Source organism: Chlorella variabilis (genome assembly GCF_000147415.1).
Source record: "Chlorella variabilis unplaced genomic scaffold CHLNCscaffold_25, whole genome shotgun sequence".
Lineage (NCBI taxonomy): Eukaryota > Viridiplantae > Chlorophyta > Trebouxiophyceae > Chlorellales > Chlorellaceae > Chlorella > Chlorella variabilis.
Window position 1 is genome coordinate 375044 of NW_005435063.1, and position 13414 is coordinate 388457.

General features: G+C 69.5%; 3 protein-coding genes across 3 annotated transcripts in view; 1 reads left to right on the forward strand and 2 right to left on the reverse strand.

The window, feature by feature from the left end:
* CHLNCDRAFT_139544 (hypothetical protein) overlaps nucleotides 1-2051 on the reverse strand; it is a gene marked incomplete at both ends in the record, with an annotated part of 3798 nt that extends 1747 nt beyond the window's left edge. Inside the window, 6 exons of the mRNA XM_005844046.1 lie at nucleotides 13-67; nucleotides 293-513; nucleotides 696-816; nucleotides 997-1351; nucleotides 1583-1840; nucleotides 1968-2051. Of these exons, the coding sequence (XP_005844108.1) occupies nucleotides 13-67; nucleotides 293-513; nucleotides 696-816; nucleotides 997-1351; nucleotides 1583-1840; nucleotides 1968-2051 (1094 nt within the window). The remainder of the gene's footprint in view (nucleotides 1-12; nucleotides 68-292; nucleotides 514-695; nucleotides 817-996; nucleotides 1352-1582; nucleotides 1841-1967) is intronic.
* Nucleotides 2052-3022: 971 nt separating this feature from the next.
* On the reverse strand, nucleotides 3023-4187 carry CHLNCDRAFT_10529 (hypothetical protein; the record flags this gene model as incomplete). The annotated part of the gene is made up of 5 exons (XM_005844047.1): nucleotides 3023-3144; nucleotides 3258-3452; nucleotides 3601-3712; nucleotides 3798-3966; nucleotides 4108-4187. Coding segments are annotated over 5 exons (678 nt in total), but the record flags the coding sequence as incomplete, so codon positions are not given.
* A 1042-nt stretch (nucleotides 4188-5229) lies between these two features.
* Nucleotides 5230-12244, forward strand: CHLNCDRAFT_59068 (hypothetical protein; the record flags this gene model as incomplete). Its single annotated transcript, XM_005843952.1, has 15 exons — nucleotides 5230-5544; nucleotides 5861-5935; nucleotides 6161-6295; nucleotides 6457-6658; nucleotides 6839-7027; nucleotides 7227-7387; nucleotides 7583-7757; nucleotides 7893-8122; nucleotides 8324-8917; nucleotides 9091-9250; nucleotides 9439-9557; nucleotides 9738-10008; nucleotides 10126-10257; nucleotides 10454-10639; nucleotides 10801-12244. The coding sequence occupies 15 exons, from the start codon at nucleotides 5230-5232 to the stop codon at nucleotides 10932-10934; spliced, it is 3078 nt and encodes a 1025-aa protein (XP_005844014.1). The 3' UTR covers nucleotides 10935-12244.
* Nucleotides 12245-13414: the final 1170 nt, after the last annotated feature.

Here is a 13414-nt window from a genome sequence, read left to right on the forward strand (position 1 = left end):
ATGTCCAGCCACAGCACGTCGTAGGGGATGTTGTGGGCGTCAAAGCCGCCGTCCACGGCCGCCACGTCTGTGCCGCACCGCGAGGGAGGGAGGGAGGGAGGGAGGGAGGCAGGGGGAGGTGGGCGGCGCAGGAACCAAGTGAGGGGAGTGTGCGCCGGCGGCGGCAGCAAGCAACCACGCGTGTTGCTGCAGGCGCCGCCGCAGCTGCAGCTCGGCCAGCCGCGGCGCAGAGGCTGCCGCAGACGCTGCGCTGCTGCCGGCACACCACCGTCGCCCCCGCCCCGGCCCTCACCCTGCTCGTCCTTGTAGTTCCAGCGGCACTGGTGGTAGCCCAGCGCAAACATCTGGGGCAGGGCGGAGCCGCCGGTGAGCGCCGCCATCTGGCGCGCCACGTCAGCGGGGCGCGGCCCCACAAACACAAACACATCCACCACGCCGCTCTCGGCCAGCCACTGCGTGGACGCGCCGCCCTCGTCCTGGCTCACATCAACGTACATCTCCGCAGCATTCAGCCTGCGGGCAGCCAGGGGGAGGGGTGGGGTGGTGAGGGGTTGCGAGGGGGGCAGGGAGGCAGCCAGCAGGGCACGAAATGAGCCTGCTGGTTTGCCGCGCTGCGGGCCCACGCATTCCATCTCCCAATCAAGCAGCGCCTGCCTCTGTGGCTCCTCCAGCAACGGCCGCAGGGGCACACGCACCAGAACACGCCCACAGTCTGCTCCGGGCGGTGTGCCAGCATGAGCGGAATGGCGCCGTAGAGGCCAAAGGGGGAGTCGTGCAGGTACTCAAACACGTCCAGGTTGTACAGGCGGTACGGCTCTGCGGTACGGGCAGGCAGCACGGGGGGCACGGGCACGAGCACTGAGCAAGGCAGGCAGCGCACAAGCGGGCTGGCATCTCCAGCACTTTGGGGGTGTCGCACGGCGCCCACCATAGCCCAGAAGGGCGCGGGGCAGCAGGCGGCCGACGGGCGGCGGCGCGGCATGCGCGGGGTCGCACCCGACAGCGGGCCCTCGGGGCCGCGCGTGGGCTGCAGCGCCAGGCTGCTGGCGCGCTCGGGCAGCCCGTACAGGTGGCGGGTGCCCGGGAAGTGGACGTCAAAGGAGATGGCGGCGGGGCCCTTGGGCTTGCTGTCGTGGTGGGTCTTAAAGTTTTCAGCCCACCACCCCTCGGGGTCCCCCTCCTGCTGCTCCCGCAGGTGCTCAAAGATGAACTGCTTGCCGGCGTTCCACACGAGCGCGGGCGTGCCGCCCACGCTGACCTCCAGCTGAGCGGGGCTGGTGCGCAGCTCGGCCTCGGCCGCGCCGCAGCGCACGCGCAGCTTGGTGTGGCTCTTCTTCACCACCTCCCAGGCCTGTGGCGGGCGGGGGCGTGATTGTGGGGAGGGGAGGCCAGAGAATGAGCGAGGGAGCAGCGCATGGGCCCAGTGGAGGATTCATGGGCTGCACACATGCTGAGGCGGATCGTGCCCGACACATCATGAGCCCAATGCACCGGCGCTGACATAACGGACTGCCTGCAAGCAGCAGCGATCCAGCAGGCGCAGCGCGCCCAGCCAGCCGCGCCCCGCCCGCGCGCCACCCACCTGCTCCCGCTGCTCCAGCCCCGGCAACAGCACGTCTGGCACCTGCCAGCGGCCCTTCTCGGGCGCCTCGTCGATGAACAGGCGCAGGGTGTCGCCGTATGCGGTGAGCACCAGGGAGAAGGTGCCGTTCGCGTTCTGCGTGTTTTGGACGGTGGCGGTGACCCGCGCCCCCTCCACCTTGACCGAGTCTGGCAGCAGCACAAACGCCTCGCTGGTGTTGCCTCGCAGGCGCTTGCAGAAGGCCGCATCCTCGCACTTCTGAATGAGGCAGGCAGCGATCGGCAAGGGGGCGGTGCATGGGCCCGGGGCCGGTGGGCGGGCAGAGCACGGCTGCCGATTCACGCAGCACTGCCGATGGCTCGAGGGGGCGACCCGCTGGCCCCACCTTGAACTCCTCCGCCTTGAAGCCCTGCACGGTGGCCACCGCCGACGCTAGGAGCAGCAGCAGCACTGCCGCGCCTCTACTCATATCCACACCGTCAACTACACCCAAGAAAATGATCCCCGTTGCCCCCCGCTATCACAGGGTGATCGGCAGAAGGCACTCCCCTGCCGGCTAGAGCCAACACGCCTGCACTTGGATTCAGCCAGTCGCTCGATGTGCTGGAGGCGATTGCACATTCCGTGTGCAGGAGGGAGATGCTGTACAGCGCAGTACAGGCGGTGAGCCGCTACGGACGGCGGCCGCCAGTGTTGGGCACCCAGCACAGTGATGCCAGAATGCGGCCAGTCCAGAAGATCGATCCATGCACAATTTGGACACTGTAACCTGGTGCCGGCTGCCTCTCAACTTGCAACACACGATGCCCAAGCCTGTTCTCGTGATTGTCGTCCGCAGGTGGTGACGCCGTTGTGCAGGGGTTGCAGCGGCATGGCATGGACAGGGTATCAGTGAATGGGCAGTGAAAACAATGGAGAACAGTGTTGGTGAGTCTGTACAAAACTGAGGTGGATTCGTTCTGGGGAAGAAAACAACCGGGGGGGAGTGCAGAGGCCACAGGCGAGGATGGAGGGAAGGGAATCAGATAAACAGGCAGGAGCGGGAAAAGGTGGCTGGCTTAGCACATTATCATCACAGCGGCTGCGTTGTGTCATACTCGGGGAGGGTAGGCTTGACGCCGGCTGCAGCGCGCTCCCGCTTCTGCCGCAGCTGCCGCACTGCCGCCTCCTCCCACCCGGCATCGGGCCGGCGGTCGAAGCTTATGAGCGGCGGACGCAGCGGCAACGCACCGGTGGGGTCGGTGGCTGGCAGGTGGCAGGCGGGGGAGTCGTGGAGCTGCGGCAGCTGTACCGCCGCGTCGCACAGGCCTGCAGCAGGCGTGATAGCACGTTGGCGTGCCTGGCCATGCAGCATGGGGTGCCAGGGACGCAGCCGTCTCCTGCCCAACGCCTGCCCTACAGGCTGCATCTTTCCCCACCCCACCCCAGCCAATCCCACGCACCCGCACACACGGGCATGTCATACACAGCCAGCGAGGATGCTGTGCAGTTGGTCTCGCACAGCCGCCGGTCGTCGTAGTGTGTGGCATTGAAGGCGAGCAGCCAGCTGCCAATGGTAACGTCTGCATGGGCAGGGCAGGGAAGGGGCACTGAAGGGCGTCAGCGCAACGGCCGTCCCCGTGCGCGTCTGATGATGCTCAGAGGCCGCGAGCAACAGCAAAGCTGCCCGCCGCACCTTCGTTGGCAAAGTGCCGCAGGCTGCCGTCCCTCATGGCAGCAAGATCCAGCGCCACGCGCCCGCTTAGCACGTACACGCTGCCCCAGGCGTGGGTGAAATAGGAGGCACCGCCCAGTACCGCGTGTTGGGGCTCATACCAACGGTACCGTGGGCTCTTGATGATCTGCCCAGTCTTCATGCACCCCACATAGTCTGCGGGGGTGGCAGGGGCAACGGCTGGCTCAGCAGAGCAAGGCTGGGAATGGGCACATGCCTGCTCAGCTGATGCCAAGCTTGACAGGCTGGGCAGCGGGTGAGCGCACAAACGGCAGGCAGACAGCGGATCAAGGCCGCAGCCCACCTGCGCGGATGTCGTGCCACTGCTGCACCGCGTGCGGCAGGCGGTCCAGACGCAGGTACACATCGTCGTCTATTTTCACAATGTACTGCGGATCGTACTGCGTCGTGACGGCCTGCACATGGGAAGGCCTAAATGTGGGCGTGGCATGCTCGAGTGCCCTGGGGGGAGCCGGCGGGACCTGCCAGCTTGCAGCGCACCCGCAGGAACGCCAGGGTCTTTGTGGGGAGGTTGGCGTAGCCTTCAGTCAGGTTGAGGCGCACGAAGTCGCGGTGCTGCGCCTCCTCCGCGTTCAGGGCGGCCTCCTGCTCTGCGTCGGCCGAGTGGCCAATCACAAAGCGCACCAGGATGCGCTGCTCCCCCTGCAGCCTGCGCCGGCATCCCGTGGCAGCAGCGGCGCGCCTGTCAAGAGGCAGCGAGCCAGCCGCAGCGCAGCACCGTGAGGTTGTCGGCCTGGCAGCACAGCGCTGCGGCGGGCTGTACGGGCGCAGGTGCAAGCCGCCGCCGCACCTGTCTAGCTCTTGCTGGCTGCTGGGCAGCCAGGTGGCCCTCAGCGCCTTGCGTCGTGCCTCGTAATTGTACTTGGCCTGAGAATCCGTGGTGAAGCCAGTCTGCGCCGCAAGTGGTGGCAGCGAAGGGACGGGGCTGCAGCGGCGGCACAGCACGCTGCAGCAGGTGGCGGGAGGCGGCGGCGGCGGCGGCGGCGGCGGCGGCGGCGGCGGCGGCGGCGGCAATCCCACCTGCACCCCCACGAATGCCACGATCTCTTCTCGCTGCCGATCCCGGCCGTTTGCGCGCCCCCGCCAGCCCTCCAAGGCACCCTGTCCCGCTTCCTGGTCAAATGTGTTGGCGAGGCAGGGCGTGCGTGAGGTGGTGATCAAGGTGCTGATCACCCACCCCACACCGATCCCGAGCGCCATGGCGGCCACTTGACCCATCGCCGGGGCCTGGCGCCTTGGATGGTTGGGCCCCGGCCTCCCACCGGCAGCATATAATGCAGGCATGCGTTTGGGATCGCCAGAGGGGCACGGGCAGGGGTGGCGCTAACTCCCCTGTTGTCCACCACGACTTTGCCAAAGCACGCAGCAGGCAAAAGGTCCGTTTCTCATCCCGGCGTCCCGAGCCCCTCCTACACTCTTCCCGTGCCAATGTACTAGCCCTGCAAGCCCAAAATGTACACCACTAGCGCTTTCACGGGCTGCCCCGGCCCACCCCCCGGGTTCTACTCGCCGTGCGGGCCCCTGGCCTCGCTCAACACCGCCCCCAGCTCAGACTCCAGCGGCGGAAGCTGGGGCGGGGCCTCCTGGAGCGGGGAGGACAGCCTGGGCGTGCCCAGCCGGACCTGCTCGGCGCCGCTCGGCCTGGCCTCCCTGCGCCTCCAATCCCTCAACCTCGATGACCCAAGTCTGCTAGAAAAGGTGGGAGGCGCTCCGGCTGCCCGTGCAGGCCGCGCTGGAGATGGGAAGACTGGGCAGAGATGGGCGACCGGGCCAGCGGGCCCACGCTGCCCCGCGGAACCGCCAAGGCTGGATCTTGGCCCGCTTCCCACCCCTCCCCGCCAAACCCTCGCCGCAGGCCGCCTCCCTGGGCCTCCCTCAACCTGTCGGACCTGGCACGGGCCCCGTGCCCACCATGAGCGTGGGCTGGGGCGGGGCCCCTCTGCAGCAGCAGCAGCAGCAGGCCCAGGCGCCGCCGCAACGCTTCAGGCAGCAGCAGCAGGAGGAGGGCAGCTACCAGGGCGGCCCCCACGGCTACGGTCCCGCCGGGCCCGGCTTTCAGCGCGCGCGCAGCGGCGGCGGCAACGCCCGCGGCCGCTCCCCACAGCAGGCAGCCCTGCCGCCGCATCAGCAACGCCAGAACGCGCACGCGGGCCGCCAGAACACGCACGCGGGCGACCCGCGGCAAAAGAACCAGGGCTACCGCCGCCTGTGGCAGCAAGTCACCCAGGTGCGCGGCGGCGGCGACGAGGGACGCATGCCTTGCGCCGCCGCGCCTCCCCTGCTTGGCTGGCGCGACTTGCAGCCGGCCGCGTGCTGCCGGGCCGCCCCGCTGCGCCACCATGCCTGCCGCCTGCCCTCTGGCACGCCTCCCGGCCTAGGGTTGGGTGCAGATAGGCCCGATTTGCCGTCGCCGCGCCGCCGCTGCCACCCCTCGGCTCGTCCGCCCTCCCCGTGCCCGCCTGCTGCGCCTTGCTGCTCTCCCATCTGGCCAGCCCGGTGGCTGACACACGCCGCTCTGCGCTGCACGTGCGGCGGGGGTGCAGGTGGGGCGCGGCCAGCGGCTGGGTGACCACGAGGGCTCCGCCTTCTCCGAGATGACGGTGGAGGATCTGCTGGAGGTGTGGCTGCCTCAGCTGGCTGGGCCTGGGCCCGCACACGCGCACGCAGCAGCCGCGCGCAGCGCACAGCGCGCCCTGTACAGCACGCGCCAAGGCAGCTGGCCGGGGTGCAACTGCCGCCTGCTGCGGCTGGCAGGAAGGGCTTGCGACCCCGCGGGCGCCCAGCCCGCCTGCCTGCTCACACGCCGCGTGCCTGCGCGCGTGCCTGCCTGTGCCTGGGCGCAGGTGGTGCGCCGCCTGCCCCCCGAGGCGTCTGCGGTGAAGGCCATCGGCCAGGGGCTCTACTACTTTGACAGCGGCGCGCTGGCGGCGCTGCTCAAGGAGCTGAACAAGAGCGGGCACGTGCGGCGCGCGCAGGAGGTGCGCACGCTGCAGCTCCGTCAGCGCTGCCGCTCTGTGCCCGCGTCGGCGCGCCGCCTGCCTGCTCTCTGGCTGCTGGGCAGCTGCCGCCGTGGCCGGTACCCCCCCACGCTCCTCTGCCCACCGCCCCTCCCCCCCGCCGCCCCCGCCCCCACACGCAGCTCTTTGACTGGCTGCGCGGCCTGGACGACTCCCACGACCTCTACCCGCTGTGCAACACCATGACCTACACCACCATGATCTCGCAGTGCGGCACCCAGCAGCAGCTCCGTCGCGCGCTGGAGCTGGTGGCGGAGATGCGCAGCCGCGGCATACAGTGCAACGTCCACACCTACTCCGCCCTCATGAATGTGTGCATCAAGGGTGAGCGCGGTGGCAGCAGCCCGGCGGCGCCGTGCCGAGATGCGGCAGCCTGTCCGGCACGCGCGTGCATGCGCTTGCACCGCTGGCGGTGACCTCGGCCACCCACCCCTTGCTGCCCGCCCCCAGTCGGCTCACCCCGCCCCTCTCTGCCCCCACCACCACACCCCGGTACTGCCCCAGGCAACGAGCTGGACCTGGCGCTGGATGTCTATCGCCAGATGCTGGCCGAGGGGTGCACCCCCAACCTTGTCACCTACAACACCCTCATCGACGTGTACGGCAAGACGGGGGCCTGGGAGGAGGCGATCCGCGTGCTGGACGCGCTGGAGCGGCAGGGCATCGACCCCGAGATACGCACCTACAACACGGGTGAGGCGGGGGCGCGACTAGTGGCCCTGGAGCAAGCGCCTGGGGCCCGGCTGCATGTGTCCATGCTGGCAGCAGCGTGTGATGCCCTGCACGGCCACGCCCACGGCGTCTGCCCTCCAGCCGGCGCACGTCCCTGCAAGGCTGACCCTGCTGCCTCCCTGCCTTCCTGCCCTCCTCCCTCCTCCCCCTCTCCCCGCAGTCATCATCGCGTGCAACATGAGCGGGCAGGCCCAGGAGGCGCTGCGCATCTACGAGCGCATGCTGGCGGCGGGGGCGCAGCCCACCGCCACCACCTACACCGCCCTCATCTCCGCCTACGGCAAGAACGGGCAGCTGGACCGGGCGCTGCAGATCTTCCAGGTGGGGGGGCACTGCTGGCGGTGCTGCTGCTGGGGTGTGTGTGAAAAGGTGTGGAGGTGAGAGGAGGGGCTGCAGGCTCCGCAGCTCTGTCTCCGCAGCTCGCCAGCAGGTGACCCCCTGGGCCGCCCCAGCCCGGGCCCCTCATCCCCTTCCCCCCACCCACCCCTCCCCCTGCCCCCCGCCCCTGCCCCGCAGGACATGGTGCGCCGCGGGTGCGAGCGCAACGTCATCACCTACTCCTCCCTCATCTCCGCCTGCGAGAAGGCGGGGCGGTGGGAGCTGGCGCTGGAGCTGTTCCGCGAGATGCACACCGAGGGGTGCCGCCCAAACGTGGTCACCTACAACTCCCTCATCGCCGCCTGCGCGCAGGGTGGGTGGCACGCCCCCTGTGCGGCACCGCCGCCGCCGCTGAATGTAGAGCACACTGGCTGCTTCTTCCCCTTTGCCGGCCTCCCAGCCTCATGCCCTCTGCCTCCGCCTCGCCCCTCCCTTTCCTGCCCCGCAGGCGCGCAGTGGGAGAAGGCTCAGGAGATGTTTGAGCAGATGCAGCACCGCGGGTGCAAGCCCGACGCGGTGACGTTTGGCGGGCTGATTGCGGCGTACGACCGCGCGGGGCACTGGCGCCGCGCCCTCACCGCCTTTGAGCAGATGAAGGCGCACAACTGCCGCCCCGACAGCGTCGTGTACAACACCATCGTGGGCGCGCTCTGGAAGACGGGGCTGGTGTGGGCGCAGGTGCGGTTGTAGACTTGGTGACGTGGGCGGCGGGCCCTGGCTCCAAGCCGCGGCCTGCCTGCGACCTCCTGCTGTAACCGCTTGCTGTTGCTTGTCCCCCGCCCCGAACCTGGGCTCATCCCGCTCCCCCTCTGACCTGCCCGGATCCACCTGCCCCGCCCCCGCCCTGCTCTGCCCTACCCTGCAGGCCAAGACATGCAGATCTTCACGCCGCCCTGCCGCCAGGAGCACTTCCGCCTCACGGTGCACACGCTAGATGCCGGCGCGGCCGCCGCCGCCACCGCCGCCGCGTGCGTGGCGCCCGCCTCGGCGCCGCCCTCCACCTCGCCCTCGCCTGCCCCGCTGGAGCTGCCCCCCTGCGCCCCCGCCTCCCACCCCGGCAGCGGCACCACCAGCGGCAGCGGCAGCCGCGCCGCCTCGCCCACCCCCGCCCTGCCCGTGCCGGCCGGCCTGTCGCTGGGCGGCGGCGGCGGCGGCCGCGGCGCCACCCCGGAGCTCCTGTCCCCCGCCTCCTGCACCACGCCCGTGCTGCCAGGCACCCCCGTGTCGGCCCTGCCCGCAGGAGCCTACCCGGGCGGCAGCCCCAGCCCCACAGGCAGCCCGCTGTCGGTGGAAGGCGGCCTGGCGGCGGCCGCAGCCGCCGCCGCCGCCGCCGCCGGCACCGGCGCGGGCACGGTCATCGAGTTTGGCATGCACGCCTTCACGGTCGGCTCCGCCGTGCTCAGCCTGCTGCGCTGGGTGGCGGAGCTGCGTGAGCGGCTGCCGCGGGAGCCCAACAAGGACCTCAAGCAGCAGGTGGGCGGGCGTGGTGGGAGCGCATGCGCGCGCGGGTGTTTGTGGCGGTGTGTGGCGGGGGTCAGCCGGCGGTACAGGCCTGGCTGGAGCCTGCTGTGTGGGCGCTTGCGCGGCCCTGCTGAGCCTGCCCTGCCTCCTCTCTCCCTCCCTGCCCCCGCGCCTGCCCGCCGCAGGTGTGCCTGGTTCTGAACAAGGGCAAGCCGAGCCGGGAGCACACGTACCCGGCCATCCGTGCCGCGCTGCTCAGCCTGCTGCGCGCCTGGCGCTCGCCCTTTGGGCTGGCCGACGTGCAGCAGGGCTGCCGCATACAGGCCACAGCCTGCGACATCACCGGTGGGTGCCCGGCAGCGGGGGGCGCCGCCTGCGCGCTCGGCCTCAGCTAGCCCCGTTGCGCCGCGGGCAACACGCGTGTGCCGCAGGCCCGGCAGGCATGCCCCCTCGCCCTGGATTGCCATACAGTCCTCCCCAGCACCCCCTTCTCCTGCTTCTCTACTTGACTTTTATTCTCTGCCCGCCCGCAGACTGGCTGCACACCCCCGAGGCCGACCGCGCCCTGGCCGCCTACAACTGCAAGGCGGAGGGCGCAGGGGGGCGCCCGCTGGACAAGGAGGCCTTCTTTGCGGAGGATGTGGGGGCCGAGGTGGGTGTGGGGGGCAGAGGATGGGGAGGGAGAAGCAATGGACTGCGCCGGGCCATGAGCAGCGGCACGGCACAATGAGCGGCAGCAGAGGCCTGTGTGCGCTGGCATGCGCCTCCCTTGCCCCCCGACCCTCGACCCGCCTGCACGCCCTGCCTCCCCCGCCACCCCCGCTGCCCGCAGGCGCGCTGCGCCGAGGCCTTTGCCGCCGTGCGCCACTTTGAGGGGCGGTACTGCGTGGCGGATGCCGCGCTGCCGCCCGCCTACCTGGCCGCCCGCCCCGACTGGTTCTCTACGGCTGCCACCTTTGCTGCCGCCTTCCGCCTGAAAGACGAGGTGCTGCACGACGCCATGCTGCTGCTGGACCGCGCGCTAGCGGCGGGCGGCGAGCAGCTGCTGGGCCTCAACGCCGCCGCGCTGCTGGTGGCCTGCCTCCTCATCTCCGCGCGCCAAGGTGAGCGCGGCCTGCCGAGCCCAACTCTGGGCTGCTGTCCCGCCAGCCTCCTGCCCCTGCCCCTCCTGCTTCCCGCCTGCCCACACCCCTCCTGCCCCTGCCCCCCGCGCCCCGCAGCCGGCGAGCACCCCGACCGCCTGCCCTCCCCGGCCCAGCTGGAGCAGGCCACGGGCCTGTCTGAGGCGGCTGTGGAGGCCACCCAGACCACGGTGTGCGCCATGCTGCAGGGAGACACCTCCGCCATCTCGGGTGAGCGCGGCGGGAGGGGAGGGAGGGAGTTTTTCAGTACACAGGGGAGGGCGGGGTTGTCAGGGCCCCAGCCCGCTCCCTGCGGCGCCTGCTTCGCTCCCCCCTGGCGCGCCCTATAGCCCGACGCGCCGCTGCCGCCCGTTTCAGTCGCCACCCTCACCACCAACGCTCCCCTGCCTCTTGTCCCCTTCCGCAGCGGTGCGCGTGCTCAAGCTGCTGCTGGAGCGTCTGGGCGCAGACTTCTCGCACGCCCAGGGCCTGCAGGCCACCGCCGGCCCCGCGCTGGCGGTGCTGGGGCGCGCCGCGAGCGAGCCCGCGCTGCGCGCGCTGCGCCCCTCGGCGCTGGCCGCCGCCGTGCTGCTGGCCAGCCGCAAGTCGGCAGGTGGGGGTGTGCCGCCGCCGGCCTGCTGTACGCCGCGCCCGCACGCTGCGCACGCTGGGCACGTCGGGCGCCGCCAGCGCACCCCACGCTTCGCGGCTTCCCCGCCGCCGCGCCCGCCGACCGCGCCCGCTGTCCCGCCCCCCCTGTCCCCCGCCCTGCAGGCGTGACGCCCTTCTGGCCCTCCGCCCTGCTGGCGCTGACTGGCTGCACCGATGCCCAGGGCTCCGAGCTGAGCGCCTCCTGCGACCAGGTGTCAGCAGCCATGGCCGCCAGCGGGCTGCCCAACTTTGGCTGAGCGGCCCCCCACCTCGCCCACTCGAGAGAGCGTTGCCCGCATGCATGCAAGCATGTGCGGCAGGCCGGCCCCTGCGGGCCGGCCCAAAGAAACAAGGAAAAACCAACCAGCATGTCAACAAGTGTGGAGCTGCCTCCATGCCGAGTTTTTGGTCCCAACACACCCACGCACGCGCACACACACACCTTGCCCAAATGGAGGCACACATTTTCTTCCGGTCCCGTGTTGCCCTTCCCGTCTTTCTTGCCCCCTGCCTTTTCCACATCTGGTCTACTTCCGGGCCCAGGCGCTGGCGCCTCCCCGCCCGCGTTTTTATCTGTTTTTTCCGATGCCTTGCTTCAGCCCAGGCGCTTCCGCAGTAGCGAGCAGCCCTATCACTCATTTGCATTTGACCACCAATTTGCTGCAGCCTCCTGGTGTGCTGCCAGCACCGCCCTCCTGCAGTTTTGAATCCCTCCCTGCTAACCACCACCGTGTCCTCTTATCCCATCCAACGAACGAACGAATGGTCCCCTCGATTGGTTTCAGGCGCGGGCGTGCGCCCCCCCCCTTGGGGTGTGCGCCGACCAACCCCCCCGCTGCCTCCCTTCCCCCGCCCCACCTCCCCTTTTAGGCGGGGTGGGGGGGGGGGTTGATGAATCCAGGCCCTTGCTTAACCACCTCATCCCTTAATCGCTTGCGCACTGATGTTGTTTGAGGCCCACCAGCATCGCAGCGCCAACCCCAGCTAACACCCACACCCACGTCCCGGGTGGGTGCCGCGCACTGTGCTGCCCCGCCCCACCCCCCCTGCACACCCCCACCCCGCGCTGAGTTGATGGCTGGCCCAGCGCCAGCCTTGCGTTTTGTTGTCCCTGCCGGGGGCCGCCCGCACCATGGCGGGCGCGCCCTCATGTGCCACCGGTTCTGTACCAAGGTGGTCCCGCCTGGTTCCAGTCCAGACCGGCCACCCGCACACTGCCCTGTCCCCCTGCCATTTTTTGCCCTGCTGTCGCGGGCGCACACCCACACCCAAGCAACATTTGTTAACTCTCACTCGTCATTCTTTGAACCCCCCCAGCCCGAGTGCGAAGTGTGATGGCCACCCCCCCCTAGGCCACTGCGTGTCCTCATCCCTCCCCAGTTTGTGAGTCTCTTCCTCTGAAGTTTTCCTCATTTCTCACACGATTTGATTTGCCGCCCCATGCCGCAAAGCCCCTTTATACGCCCGCTGCCCTTATCGCCTGGTGCCGCCAGTGCGGGCGCAGGCCGTCTGCAATAACGTATCTACGTCTTGATTTGAATAGCTGGCTGTAATTTGCGGCTTGCAAGGTGTTCACGGCATGCAGGCTGGTGCAGTGCAGAATGAAAGAAATGAAATGGATGCGACTGTTGCGAACATTTGTATGGGACTTTGCATGCCCAGATGGATGCGAGACCCCTAATGGCTGAAGCCTACTAGGAGGATGGGGTCGAGGTGCTCCGGCTGCTGCGATGTTAGCGCCATTCGCAGCATCAACGTGCCTGCCAGCCACAGCAGGCCACACACCAGCACTTGCCTGCAGGTGGGGGCGTGGCGGCAGCGGCAGGCGGCAGCGGAACCTGTGCAGCCAAAAGGGCCACTTCCTGCCGGCCCGAGGAGTCAATTGTTCATTCACAGCCGCACAGCAGGGAGGCCCGTGCTCACTGGTAGCACTGGCGCAGCTCCCAGTCGTCATCATCTGAGAGCGGCATGTGAATGTTTGACCTGTGGGTAATTGCCGGCCGTGATGTGCGATGGTTGTGGTAATTTGGTATGCCACTGCCGGATGCAAGTGCGAGTTCCCGAATTGCCTGGTCTTCACAAAAAAAATGCCGCCGCCAACCTGGCGCCGGCGGATACCGCCGGCATAGACTGTGGCCACATGCATTCGCTTGCGCTATTCGCGAATGAGCACGTCGGGATGCTGTCTCTGGTGGATGCCTGCCTGGGCAGACTGCCCAGCCCGGCGGCGGGTCCCTGCCGTCCGTTGCTGAGGCTTCTCAGCCCGGCGAGGACCAGCCGTGAAATTCCGTGTCGGCAGCAGCTGCTGCTGCTGCGTCCAGGAGCTGCTGCGGCACCCGGCCTGCGTGGGCAACATGCACATGCTGCTCTGGCGGCTGCCGCAGAGGACTTTTACGCTACAAACGCCGTCACATTTGGCGGCCTGGGCCTGACAGCCGAGGTCTGCGGCGCGCTGCAGCATGCAGGCTACCCCCGTCCGGCGCACGCGCAGGTGAGCGGCAGCGGCAGCAGCCGCGGGGCTGCTCCCCTTGCCGTCCTCCTGTCCTGCCTGCCGCAGCGCCTACCATGCGAGAGGACGCTGCTGATTCCTGCGCTGTGTGCCTGCAGGAGCTGGCGGTGCCTGCCATCCTGAGCGGCAGGGATGTTGTGCTGGCGGCTGAGACGGGGAGCGGCAAGACCCTCGCCTACCTGGCGCCCCTGGTCAGCCTGGCCCTGCGCAGCAGGCAGGCGGCGGCGG